The sequence below is a fragment of the Podarcis erhardii genome (assembly GCF_964252035.2).
Source record: "Podarcis erhardii genome assembly, chromosome: 12".
Classification (NCBI taxonomy): Eukaryota; Metazoa; Chordata; class Lepidosauria; order Squamata; family Lacertidae; genus Podarcis; species Podarcis erhardii.
This window is the reverse complement of record NC_138513.1, coordinates 37,862,901-37,875,580: the sequence shown is the minus strand read 5'-3', so window position 1 is coordinate 37,875,580 and position 12,680 is coordinate 37,862,901. Positions and strand designations below refer to the sequence as shown.

The following is a 12,680-nucleotide window of genomic DNA, read 5'->3' as shown; positions in this document are numbered from 1 at the left end:
ATTCTGCTTTCTTTTGGAAAGCATTAAATACCTATGGTCCTGCTAGCCAAGTAATCTCTGCCTCCCTGCACAGAAGATACTGCTCATCCCTCCTACAGAAATACCGCTACGTGTGCAGATACGACGAAAGAAGCAACACAGTACATAGGAAAAATTCAGCAAAAAATAATTTTACTCTGCATTTTGCAACAGATTAAAGAAGCAAAGTATTATGACCAGAAATTATTACAACATATCTTGGCATTGTTAAAAAAAGTTGCTCTGTAAATGCTCGTATTATTTTTGGCAGAGGAGAGCATGTTTTGGAAATCCTTTCTTGACATTATTTTGTTTGTTTTAAACATTATTAACCAGAGTATTTTTTTAGTTGGCATATTGACCTTTCAGACAGTCTGAGCTTCAGCTTTGAGCTAGTTCAGAGTCTCAGGCTGAGCATGTAACATTATACAGCAATAAGATTCAGGTGCATGCACCCTCTCATGTCACATATAAAATCTTCAGTTTGAATCAGAGCCTCTTCACATGTTCATTGTTGGATTAAGAGGTGATAGTCCCACTTGTGCCATCTGTCCACTCCTTTATTTCTTAGCAAGAGCACTGAGGACAGTGTCTGTGTGCAAATGCAGATGGAGTTAACATGAAAAGATGCAATGAATGGGAAGAGGTGGGATGATAATAATAATAATAATAATAATAATAATAATAATAATAATAATAATAATAATAATTATTTATATCCCGCCCTCCCCAGCCGAAGCCGGGCTCAGGGCGGCTAACAACAAAAAAATAATACAACCTTCTAAAATCATTTCATTATAAAATTAATTCAAATCAAATTGATGGCAACCATTAGGCTAGAGTTCTATGAAGGAGGGAGTCAGGCTGTGCCCTGGCCAAAGGCCTGGTGGAACAGCTCTGTCTTGCAGGCCCAGCGGAAAGATGTCAAGTCCCGCAGGGCCCTAGTCTCTTGTGACAGAGCGTTCCACCAGATCGGAGCCACAGCCGAAAAAGCCCTGGCTGTATATACAGTGGTACCTCGGGTTACATACACTTCAGGTTACAGACTCCGTTAACCCAGAAATATTGCTTCAGGTTAAGAACTTTGCTTCAGGATGAGAACAGAAATCGTGCTCCAGCGGCACAGCAGCGGCAGGAGGCCCCATTAGCTAAAGTGGTGCTTCAGGTTAAGAACGGACCTCCGGAACGAATTAAGTACTTAACCCGAAGTACCACTGTATCTGCTGAAGATTTGCTTCCACATACAGATATTTGTGAACTGGCCTTTTATTACATGCACCCAACATGCTAGTTTTGCTATTCACAAATGTATGAAAATATGCTATTAATTTCTTATAGCAACTTTTTTGGTCATATTAAAAAACAACAACCCACAGTACATAGGAAAAGCAGATCTTCTATCTTCTAGAATGGCCCTGAGGTTTATTATCTGAAGAGTCTTAATTTGCTGTTCTTTTCCTGTGTTTCAGGTCGATAACAGCAGCATAGCCTGGTCGCTAGGCTACATGCTCAGCCTCACCAACATGATTCCAGCAGAGAGCAATATGATCTTGTCCCCCATGAGCCCCTCCCTGTTTGCTGGGCTGCTACTCTTTTTCACAGCCGTGGCGTTACTGTGCCTCATCTTCCTTGTGTATTCGTGTGTGGTGTCGCGCATGCGAAAGAACGCCTGTCATGTCGACCACGTGTTCCCTGTAGAATAAATACGCTCATAACAGAGAGAACAGAACGGTCTCTTATTTGAAAAAGCAGTGTTTTACGACATAAGGGAAATGGCGGGTGCTTTCGAATTGAGCCATTCTGGTGCAGCAACAAGACGAAATGAAGTACGGGCAGAAAAAAGCCCTGGTGCATCTGTTGGAGAAATTCAAAAAGAAGTTCCTAGACTGGAGGTATTTCCTCCCAGAAACCCCAAACAAAAGGGTGCAGGCTCCAAGTGAAAAGAAAGGCCCTTATTGAAATAAAAATACGGATAGGGACAGCCTAAAAAATAAGGAGGAGGCTGCCAAGAACCACATCATAAGCCCTATTTTTTATACACTTCCAGATTACACATGTCATTGCATTTCACCAATGAAAGGATCACAGCAGTCTTAATAGTTGCAATCCAATGACATCATCCTAAACCAATCAAATCACCGGGTTTTTCAGATCAGCCCTTATCATAACATCACGTGATTGCATATAACCATTTTAAGTGTCTTTATCTATTAAGACTTTGGCTAATTTTCCTGTTCATTACATGCTGTCCAAGATCCCCTTTCATCTCTCCACAAAACAATTCAATATTAATCACAATTGCCATGCCCAACTGATTCTCTTTTCAGGCATACAACAGCCACTGAAGATTCTGACAGTTTATTCTTTTCGGTGATCTGGAATGGTACATTCACTATGTATGGTATCTAAAAGCAACTAGCTCTATACTGCAAAAGGCAGGTCTAGGCCCTTTGGGTTCAGCTAGGCTATAGAGAAAATGGAACTGGAGCAATACAAGGAGTGCTAATATAATACACCGGTCACTCAGGAACTGTGGGTGATAGACAAATTCTGTTCTCACGTTTGTAGTAATAATAATAATAATAAGAAGAAGAAGAAGAAGAAGAGGAAGAAGAAGCAGCAGAATAGTAATAATAATAAAAAGCAATAAAGCATCAAACACTAAAAATTTCCCTAAACAGGGCTGCCTTCAGATGTCTTTTAAAAGTCACACAGTTGTTTATTTCCTTGATGGGAGGGTGGTTCCACAGGGCGGGTGCCACTACCAAGAAGGCTGGTTCTCTATAACCTCACTTCTTGCAAGGAGGGAACCACCAGAAGGCCCTTGGAGTTGGACCTCAGTATCTGGGCTGAACGATGGGGGTGGAGATGCTCCTTCAGGTATACTGGGCCGAGGTCATTTAGGGCTTTAAAGGTCAGCACCAGCACTTTGAATTGTGCTCGGAAACATACTGGGAGCCAATGTAGGTCTTTCAGGACCAGTGTTATATGGTCCCGGCGGCCACTGCCAGTCACCAGTCTAGCTGCCGCATTCTGGATTAGTTGTAGTTTCCAGGTCACCTTCAAAGGTAGCCCCATGTAGAGCACATTGCAGTAGTCCAAGCAGGAGATAACCAGAGCATGCAACTCTCTGGCGAGACAGTCCATGAGCAGGTAGGGTCTCAGCCTGCGTACCAGATGGAGCTGGTAGACCTGTGCCTCCATGGATAGCTGTGAGTCCAAAATTGCTGGCAGGCTGCGTACCTGGTCCTTCAGGGGCACAGTTACCCCATTCAGAACCTGCTCGCCCGGTCCCCCAAAAACAGTAAAAAAAAAAAAAAAGTAAAGGACCCCTGGACAGTTAAGTGCAGTCAAAGGCAACTATGGGGTTGCGGCATTCATCTTGCTTCAGGCCAAGGGAGCTGGCGTTTGTCCACAGACATCTTTCTGGGTCATGTGGCCAGTATGACTATACTACTTCTGGCACAACGGAACACCATGACGTAAGCCAGAGCACGCGGAAATGCCGTTTACCTTCCCGCCGCAGCTGTACCTATTTATCTACTTGTGCTGGCGTGCTTTCGAACTGCTAGGTTGGCAGGAGCAGGGACTGAGCAACGGGAGCTCACCCCATAGTGCAGATTTGAACCGCCAAACTTCTGATCAGCAAGAGACTTGGTGGTTTAGACCACAGCGCCTCCCCGCTCCTCTTCCAAAACATTACTTCTGTCTTGTCAGGATTCAACCTCAATCTGTTAGCCGCCATCCATCCATTATAATAAGCTTTATATGCGACACCTAAAATAAACCCCTATGTCCCATTCTGTGCTCTTACTTCAGCAATCGGAGAGCGTTCTCCACTGCACCTGAAGAAAGCAGATTACCTTAGGGAATTCACAGGGCTGTCTTGGATGTCGCAAGCAGGGGAACACTGAGGGATAAACAGCACGAGAGCCTGTTGCCTCACACTGCCTAATGATAGGGCTGGAGCGCCAATATATTTGCAAGCCGTGCCCACTAACTGTGCACAAAAATAGGGAGTCCTGAACTCTTAGCAGTGTGATCCACTGAGGCTCAGGCTACGATCCTATACTCCACTTGCCAGGAAGCAAGCTGCACTGAACTTGCAGGGAGTAACTTTCAAATAGAGATTATCATCATCATCATCATCTATTAAATTTCTATACCATCCGAGGACCATGGGACGGTTTGCAATATAAAAACACAAAAATACATGATATAATAAACAAAAACAATACCCCCTCCCACATTTTGTTTTTATATATATATAATTTTTATTAAATTTTCTGTTTTACAATTTAAAGTACTCATTTATACATCCTTAAGATATCAATGACTTCCCTTCTCTTTCCACATTTTATTTGTTACAACTCCATGTATAATAGTAATTGAAAGGGTGGGGGAACTGTGTGCACGGGTTATAAACAGCTTGCAAGTACGTACAGCACCTTTTATTTTACGATTCAAAACGTGACTGGAAGAAGTTTAAAGTCTATCTACAAAAACATTGTAAAATATATGAATGCTGAGGACATTGAAAATGAAACGAAGGGGTTCTAGTGATTAAGATAAATAAGAGTACAAAGGGAGGGATAAAGGATGAAAATGAATAACGAATGATCTTGCTGAATTAATTTTTAAGTGGAATACAAGAAAGGGAGGCGGGTGGAAGTAAGGGAAATAAGGTTTTGAAGGTTACAAATCTGAAAGAGAGTTTTTTATGCTAAATTTGCTTTTTTATGTGTTTTTTCTTTTGTTTTTCTTTGTGATATTTGTGGATTTTTTGTTGGTTTGTCAACTTTTTTTCTTTGTAAAACTCAATAAAATATTATACAAAAAAACAAAAAACAAAACGTGAATAAGTCAGATGACGAAATGCTCATTTTAGGATTGCCATATTTCCAAAACTGAAAATCCAGACCCAAAAGCAGTTGAGCTTTCTTTTCTTGTCTTTTTCCTACTCAGATTTTTCGCGATTTTCGAAAAATTCCCAAAGTGGTTGAGCAAAATTTCAAAAAAAAAAAAAAGAAAAGAAAAGAAAAAAGAAAGAAAGAAGAATTTTAGTTCTATTTTTTTTGGAAATTCGCCCAAAACCCACTTCTGATATAGGCTGTCGTGCGTTCGGGTTTTTCCGGACACCTGGGTTTCACTCTGCCTTGCAAAGCACCACCACACAGCAGAGCATTGCACTCTCCCCGCATCCCAAGACTGCCCAACTACTCTTCGCTTCCTTTCTAAATCCAGTTTATCCCCCGCGTCCCACAGAATGCTCAACGCGCATGCGCGCACGCTTCGCAAGCAAGCCGTATTCCCCATTCCCCACCTGCGCTCGGACTTCAGCTACGCTCGCGACGCATGCGCTGTGTCCGAGCGCTCGGTTTCGCCCGCCTCTCTCTCTCTCTCTCTCTCTCTCTCTCTGCGTCCGCTGTCGCGCATGCGCCTTACCGGCGGCGCTTCTATCCGGCGAACGAGCGTGGAAGGGAATCGACGCATGAGGTCCCGCCCGGGGCGCCTGCGCAGTACAGAGCGGCGGAAACGGATACGCGAAGCGACCGGAAGCAGCTCTTTCTTTCTCCCCGCGGCCTTCGGCTCGTGAGGCGGCCATCATGGTGAGCGCGGGCTCCTCCGCGTGGCTTTGCCTCGAGGGCGACTGGGGTGGGGGCCGGAATGGCCGTCGAGGGGGGCCGCGCGGGGCGGGGAAGGCGCCCGGGAGGGAGCGGCGTGAGGCGAGGGGAGACCCGGGAAGGGCCTTCGCTTGAGGGAGGGGAGAGGAGGAAATACAGTGGTACCTCGGGTTACATACGCTTCAGGTTACAGACTCCGCTAACCCAGAAATATTACCTCAGGTTAAGAATTTTACCTCAGGATGTGAACAGAACTCGCGCGGCGGCAGCGGGAGGCCCCATTAGCTAAAGTGGTACCTCAGGTGAAGAACAGTTTCAGGTTAAGAACGGACCTCCGGAAGGAATTGAAGTTCTTAACCCGAGGTACCACTGTAGACCAAAGGGGGGGGGGCGCGAGGGGGCAGGAATGGGGACGCCGGGGGGGGGGAGAAAAGTGCGGTCTCGGGGAGAGGGAGCCCCGCCGCCAACCACCTCATGTGAAGATCCAGGCCCCGCGGAGCAGGGAAGATTTCCTCGGGAAATCTTGAGTTTCCCTGTTTCCTGGGCTTCGTTTTCTTTTCTTTTTTTTCTGTTCCATAATAGTGGTATGTTCACAGTCAGGCCCGGATTTAGGTTTGATGAGCTACTGAAGGTAATGGGGCCCTTTCTGTGTCCAGCTGCCCTTTGTCAACAAGAAATTGTCGCGGTTTTTGTGTGTGTTGAATATATGCTATGGACCTAATGGGTATCTAAACCCTGTATACAGTGGTACCTCGGGTTAAGTACTTAATTTGTTCCGGAGGTCCGCTCTTAACCTGAAGCACCACTTTAGCTAATGGGACCTGCTGCCATGCCGCTGGAGCACGATTTCTGTTCTTATCCTGAAGCAAAGTTCTTAACCCGAGGTACTATTTCTGGGTTAGCGGAGTCTGTAACCTGAAGTGTATGTAACCTGAAGCGTATGTAACCCGAGGTACCACTGTATAGAAATGAACAAACCAGTGATATTTTAGGGAGCAGGCTAGCAGGCAGGGCCCGTTACTTACATCATAGGAGCCCACCCAACATGAAACACTGTTGCTGTATGTAGGTTTTATTTTGTTTTTTTTATCTTATATTTTGGAAATATACATCCAGTTTTTTTTCCCTTTAAATTTTTTTGGGGGTCCCCAAGAGAGTGGGGCCCTAAGCTATAGCTTGTTTAGCTTATACGTAAATCCGGAACAGTTCACAGTTGAAATTGTTCCTAAGTGCCCAGCAGTACATCATTGTAAGTTGTTTAAAATAATGTTCTGTCTCTTTAAGGTGTTCAAACGCTACGTTGAGATTGGCCGAGTTGCCTATATTTCTTTTGGACCACATGCGGGCAAGCTGGTAGCGATTGTAGATGTTATTGATCAGAACAGGGTAAGTTTGAATTCTTCCTTGTGTGCCCCTTGATGACTGAGAAGGAACAGAGTCAGTGCCGTTATTTTTTTAAATAAACATTTCTTTTTATTTGAAATACTTGCAGGCCACCTCTGCCATGATGGTTTACATGATAAATATTTCCAAATAAAATAGCAATAACATATATACAAAGTCCTTTGAAGTACTTGAGTGCTGAAGTGACCCAGCAGTAATAAAATATCCAGCCTAAAATATATAATTAGTTACTAAATCATCCATTTAACATAGCACTACAGGAAAAAACCAATTATGTATAGGCCGCATGAAACGAGTCTTTAGAACCTTTCTAAAAGTCTGGAGGATGGTGATTTTTCAGAGGTGGGTAAGCAATAAATTCCAAAATTTTGAAGCCAAAAGTCGATCTTCCTTCTGCCTGACAGTTTCACTAATTTAAATGGCAGGTAAATGAGGAGGGCCCTCTGTTGTTTTTCATGTACAAGCGTATGGGTGCAGGTGGTCCTTAGTTTGCCTGTAAAAAAACATGCAAGTCTTTTTGAAGATCTCAACCTTTTAGTTCCTGTGACTGGTCTATGTGTGCTCTGTGACACTGAGCAATTACCTAAGATTTAGGTGGGGTTGTGCTAAAGGTAGACTTGCAGACATTTAATTTTTTTCACAAATTCTTGTGTAGTCTGCCATATCCCAGTTGCCTTGTCCAACGTGTGCAGCACAATCCTATGCATGATAACTCAGAAGTCAGTCCTACTATATTCAGTTGGGCTTATTCGCAGGGAAATTGTGTTTCAGATTGCATTCTAAATGGCTACTTTAACCATTAAAAGGTTGCCATGGATGCTTTTCCTTCTGCCACTTGCAGGTGAGCTACTGAGGTAGTAAGGGAACTTCTGGCTTTCAAAAAACTGCTTTATAATTGTTTCAACTGGTGCTATTTGCCTTTCCCTGTTCAATTTTCTGCGCTTCAGTTTAGAATCTAAATCAATTCAGGTTTCCTTTTAGACTGGCAAAACAACATTGTATTTTTCTCCCTGAATCCAAGGGTCCTGTTGAAAGCCTTCTCTTTTCTCTAGGCACTAGTAGATGGTCCTTGCAGCGGTGTCCGAAGGCAGGCTATGCCCTTCAAGTGCATGCAGCTGACTGACTTTGTTCTCAAGTTTCCTCACAGGTCTGTTTTTTTCTTGTAATCTAGCATCACTTCCTATCTAAACTTGGAAAATAGTGGAAATAGCTTGCATTGTTACTGCTATACCAAAGTGCATCATACTTCTCTTAACAGTTTATCATGTTCAGCATTGGCTGAAATCTTTGCTGAATATGTGTGGTTTCGTAGGACTTTCCTCCATTTTATTGAAATCATTTTTATTTGATTTTACATATACAAGGTTATAAAAATCCAAATATAAATCCATATACAGTTGTACCTTGGAAGTTGAACTAAATCCATTCCGGAAGTCTGTTCGACTTCCAAAATGTTTGAAAACCAAAGTGCAGCTTCTCATTGGCTGCAGGAAGGTCCTGCAGCGAATTGGAAGCTGCGGAAGTGCCGTCAGATGTTCAGCTTCCAAAAATAGTTTGCAAACCAGAACAGTCACTTCCGGGTTTCCAGCATTCAGGAGTCAAAGCGTTTGAGAACTAAACTGCAGTGGTGCCTCGCAAGACGAAATTAATCCGTTCCGTGAGTCTCTTCGTATAGCAGTTTTTTCGTCTTGCGAAGCAAGCCCATTGACAGCTTAGCGGTTTAGCGGCTTTTAGCGGCTTATCAGCTTAGTGGCTTATCAGCTGATAAGCGGCTTAGCTGCTTAGAAAAAGGGGGGGGGAAGGGGGGAAACCCGCAGGAACTCGCAAGACATTTTCGTCTTGCAAAGCAAGCCCATACGGAAATTTGTTTTGCGAAGCGCCTCCAAAACGGAAAACCCTTTTGTCTAGCGGGTTTTCCGTCTTGCGAGGCGTTCGTCTTGCGGGGCACCACTGTGTTTGAAAACCAAGGTACTAGTTTACAGAGATTTCTCCGAATCTCACGACTTCCCCCTACCCCCTCTATGGGGTCCCATTTTAAACATTTACAACTGCATATTCTTCCATATTCTAACTTTTAAATCACTCCATATTGTCTATGGTATTTGATAGCTACAAGTGAAATCAAAATCCTGCCAATGTTTCCAATTGCTTACAGTGATCTCTTAGATAACTTAAATTTCCCCCCATTCTTTTGTAAAGTTTTTATCCTCTTGGTTCCTGAGTTTTCCAGTCAGCCTTGCCATTTCAGCAGTTTGGTTTGCCATTCCTCTCTTATAGGGACCTTGTCTTCTTTCCATCTGGAAAAATGAGATGGAGAGATGGAAAGAACTTCCCTCCATTTTAGAGGAAGACTTCACTTGGTATCAGCTTGAAGGGTATCCTGCTGTAGTTGGGCTGAAGGTCCTAGTTTGCTAGCTTGTTAAAAATGGGTACCAGCCCTTACTTCACAAACCTTTCCCCCTCCCTCCCCCAAAATTGACTGGCATGATAGGGTCATGTCTGCTGAAACTATGACATAATCATTGTTGTTAAGAGCTGCCTATATGAAGAACCTGCTGTTTGTGACCACTGTCCTCACAAAGCAAAAAGTTCCATGCAGAGAGTTTTCAAGCCGTGTTAGGATCTGAACTGTTACTTTTTCTAAGCGGCTCTTATGAGACTATTTTTTGAAGGGGCAGATGTACGGTTGCTACAAAGCTTTTACTCCTTACTATTACCGTAGGTCAGGAGGCTATCGGGGAAATGCAGTGTAGAATGTTTTCCAGTGCATTGATGCTGGCTACTGAGATTCATATGAAAATGAGAGCTTGTGTTTTGTTTCAGTAACAAATATTGTTGTTTTTTCTTAAATTAGTGCTCGTCAAAAGTATGTGAGAGCTGCTTGGGAGAAGGAAAACATTAACGAGAAGTGGAAAACTACCAGATGGGCACAAAAAATTGAAGCCAGGAAGAAGGTATGTTTTTGAAATACTGTAGCATGAAGTCTGCAACATTGGGCTGAGATGCTGGTGCTAATCTAGCTAAATAAGCTGTTGCTTGGGCAAGTGAATGATTAGTAGCAGCAAAAGTACTAGCAGGTCAACATGGTTGAATCGAAATTTGTTCAGTTAAAAAGCCACCTATCTAGGTGCCTGGCTGCTGGTATGTTAGGTTAATTTAGGACAGGACCTTTAGGTTTTGCAATTGATGACTCTTTGGGTGCCAGCACTGAAAAACCCCTCTTCTCTGTAGTATGCTCTTACTAGGGAGTTTTGCCTGGTACAGTGGTACCTTGGTAGTTGAATGGCTAGGTTCCCTTACAAATCGGCTCCCAAACACCACAAACCCAGAAGTGAGTGTTCCAGTATGCAAACGTTTATCGGAAGCCGCACCTTCTTTTTCGAACTGTTTTAGGAGTCAAACGGACTCCTGGAACGGATTAAGTTTGAATACCAAGGTACCACTGTACCTACTTTCATGGACTTTCAGAATTGGGGTGACTCTTTCTCCCCCACTCTTAAAATCTTACTTGTTTTTTGCTGGGTTATTGGTTTTCTGAAGAGCACTAGAAGTTTTTTTGAAGGGCCAGTAAAAATCGCTATAATTAACAATAAACAAATCTGCTCTGCATGCTCTCTGAAGTACCGTTCAGAACAGGTAACTGGCCTACCTTGCAGACCTTGGTGGAAGAATTCTCTCTCACACCTAATCTACCTCACAGTGTTAGAAACTCAGATATCTAAGCTGTACGCCAAACAGCTCCTTAAACCAGGCTTACAGCCACCAATACAGAATGCATAGCTGCCATTTTGGGGCCAGACGGCTCAAAAGTTGTGTTTTTCAGAACGGCTTTTTGGTTCCTGAAATTCATTATCATTGTGCAGATAAAATACAATAGAATTCTACAAGATGTGTTGCTACTGTGTGAAAGCCGTCAAGATCCAAGGATCCCCAGGCATACACCTCCAGATGGTGGCGCCTGGCAATTTTTGAACGCTGCCTCTCACGGGAGTTGTGAGGATAAAAAGGAGAAACGAGCAGAACTAAGTACACTACCCTGGTCTTGCTGGGGGAAGGGCAGGATATAAATGCAATTAACAAGATAAATACGAATGCTCAGAAGCTAAATTGGCAGGCCTGAGATACGTATTTCGCTGGGTTAAAAACAAGTTTGGAAGTTTGAACAAAATTCAGCATTTTTTAGCAAGATGGTTATGTTTCTAACAATTATTTTTTGTCTGCCCTGGAAAATCTTTCCACAGAAAGCCAAGATGTCAGATTTTGATCGTTACAAGGTCATGAAGGCCAAGAAAATGGTAGGTAAAAGCAAAGCTGCTGGTAATCTAGTTTTATATTCCTTTTCCTTTGTAATTTGAATAACCCTGCCTCCTTTAACTAGTTGAATAGAACTGTCTTGCATATCAGTGTGAGCACCTTGTAGTTTCATGTTCTGGGTTTGATTAGATGGGCTGCAATTTATCATACGCAAGGCTGCATTTGAAGACTCCCTCGGAAACTGCAGTGGGTCCAAATACAGCGCTAGCCGTGTGTGGATGGAACACAACTTGCCACCCTCGCTGGCTCTAGGGTTATCTCCGCTGCCTTGGGAGTTTTTACACTGGAAAACAGGGAAGCGCTGTTTTATCTAGATGGCTGCCTTTTCCTTCACTTCCCACTTCCCTCTCTACTTTTCCCCCTCCATGCTGTGCACTCCGAGGAAGGCGTCAATCATCAGAATGAGGCAGCCCTACCATTTTTGCTGTGATGTTGGCAAAGCCTGTTTAAAGGTTCACTGCAATGGTGCTCCATTCCTTACAAGAGGCAACCTCAAAGTGGGGGTCGAGGACTGTTTACCACCCCTCCAGATCTGCTGACTGAAGCAGTTGCCTCATCCTGCCTCATCATAGGGCTGCGCCTGACCAGATCGAAGTTTTGTCACTCAATGTGCGCTTCTGCAGTCTCTTGCAAGCATAATTTTTGTGAAATGGAAAAGGAAACCGTTGACGGCTGCTCAAGCAAAATAACTCCAACCTGCATTGTAATACTTACATCTTTCAGTTGCCCACTTACGAGTAACTAATAAAGTCAATTAGATAGGTTGAAAATGTGAGTCCTGCTTACGACTGTATAATTTTGTTTCCTTACAGAGAAACAGAATCATCAAGCACGAAGTGAAGAAGCTGCAGAAGGCTGCTGCTGCTCCTCCTCCCAAAAAAGAATAAATAGTCAGCAAATAAAATTTCATTTTTATGTGCACCTCGTATGGCCATATGACTTGTTTCTTCAGCTGCTTTGACCAGATTTGTGATAAAACCTGAATACTACAATTCCATTCCTCTTAAGTTCAGGCAAATTGATACCTGGTGTGGGGGCCAACTAGGCAATAGCCAGTTAAGAATTACCATGTCTTTTGGTTAACTGTTCAAGTTTGCACTTGACATAAATAAGCACGCTCCTCTTTCTAGAGTTCTGGAACATACCTTGGTGACACTTGACTATGTATCTGTTGGTGTTAATGTAACTGAACACTAACTGTGAACAGAGCTGTATAGAACACAGTTTGTATGCACAAGGTCCCAGGTAGGGATGCCAGTCTATATACAATATTTATTTAAAGCATTTATACCCCATATTTCCTCCACAGAGCTCAAACTA

General features: G+C 43.3%; 2 protein-coding genes and 1 long non-coding RNA gene across 5 annotated transcripts in view; all 3 read left to right on the top strand.

The window, feature by feature from the left end:
- ENTPD3 (ectonucleoside triphosphate diphosphohydrolase 3) overlaps positions 1-1,747 on the top strand; it is a 29,211-nt gene extending 27,464 nt beyond the window's left edge. For all 3 annotated transcript variants that reach the window (XM_081882157.1, XM_081882156.1, XM_081882158.1), the window contains one exon: positions 1,488-1,747. In XM_081882157.1, the coding sequence (XP_081738283.1) occupies positions 1,488-1,721 (234 nt within the window). In that variant the 3' untranslated portion in view covers positions 1,722-1,747. The remainder of the gene's footprint in view (positions 1-1,487) is intronic.
- LOC309325783 lies at positions 262-1,390 on the top strand. Its single transcript, XR_014150001.1, has 2 exons — positions 262-664; positions 1,228-1,390. It is a non-coding gene; the product is annotated as an uncharacterized lncRNA (long non-coding RNA).
- Positions 1,748-5,473: 3,726 nt separating the features above from the next.
- RPL14 (ribosomal protein L14) lies at positions 5,474-12,281 on the top strand. The gene is made up of 6 exons (XM_081834003.1): positions 5,474-5,627; positions 6,927-7,028; positions 8,099-8,193; positions 9,901-10,000; positions 11,288-11,341; positions 12,173-12,281. Exons 1-6 carry the CDS (start codon positions 5,625-5,627, stop codon positions 12,245-12,247), a joined length of 429 nt encoding a protein of 142 aa, XP_081690129.1. The 5' UTR covers positions 5,474-5,624; the 3' UTR covers positions 12,248-12,281.
- Positions 12,282-12,680: the final 399 nt, after the last annotated feature.

Bases quoted from the DNA above. Each gene is read 5' to 3' on its own strand.
- RPL14 (XM_081834003.1), top strand. The intron at 7,029-8,098 runs GTAAGTTTGAAT...TCTTTTCTCTAG, and splicing joins ATGTTATTGATCAGAACAGG to GCACTAGTAGATGGTCCTTG. The intron at 11,342-12,172 runs GTAGGTAAAAGC...GTTTCCTTACAG, and splicing joins TCATGAAGGCCAAGAAAATG to AGAAACAGAATCATCAAGCA.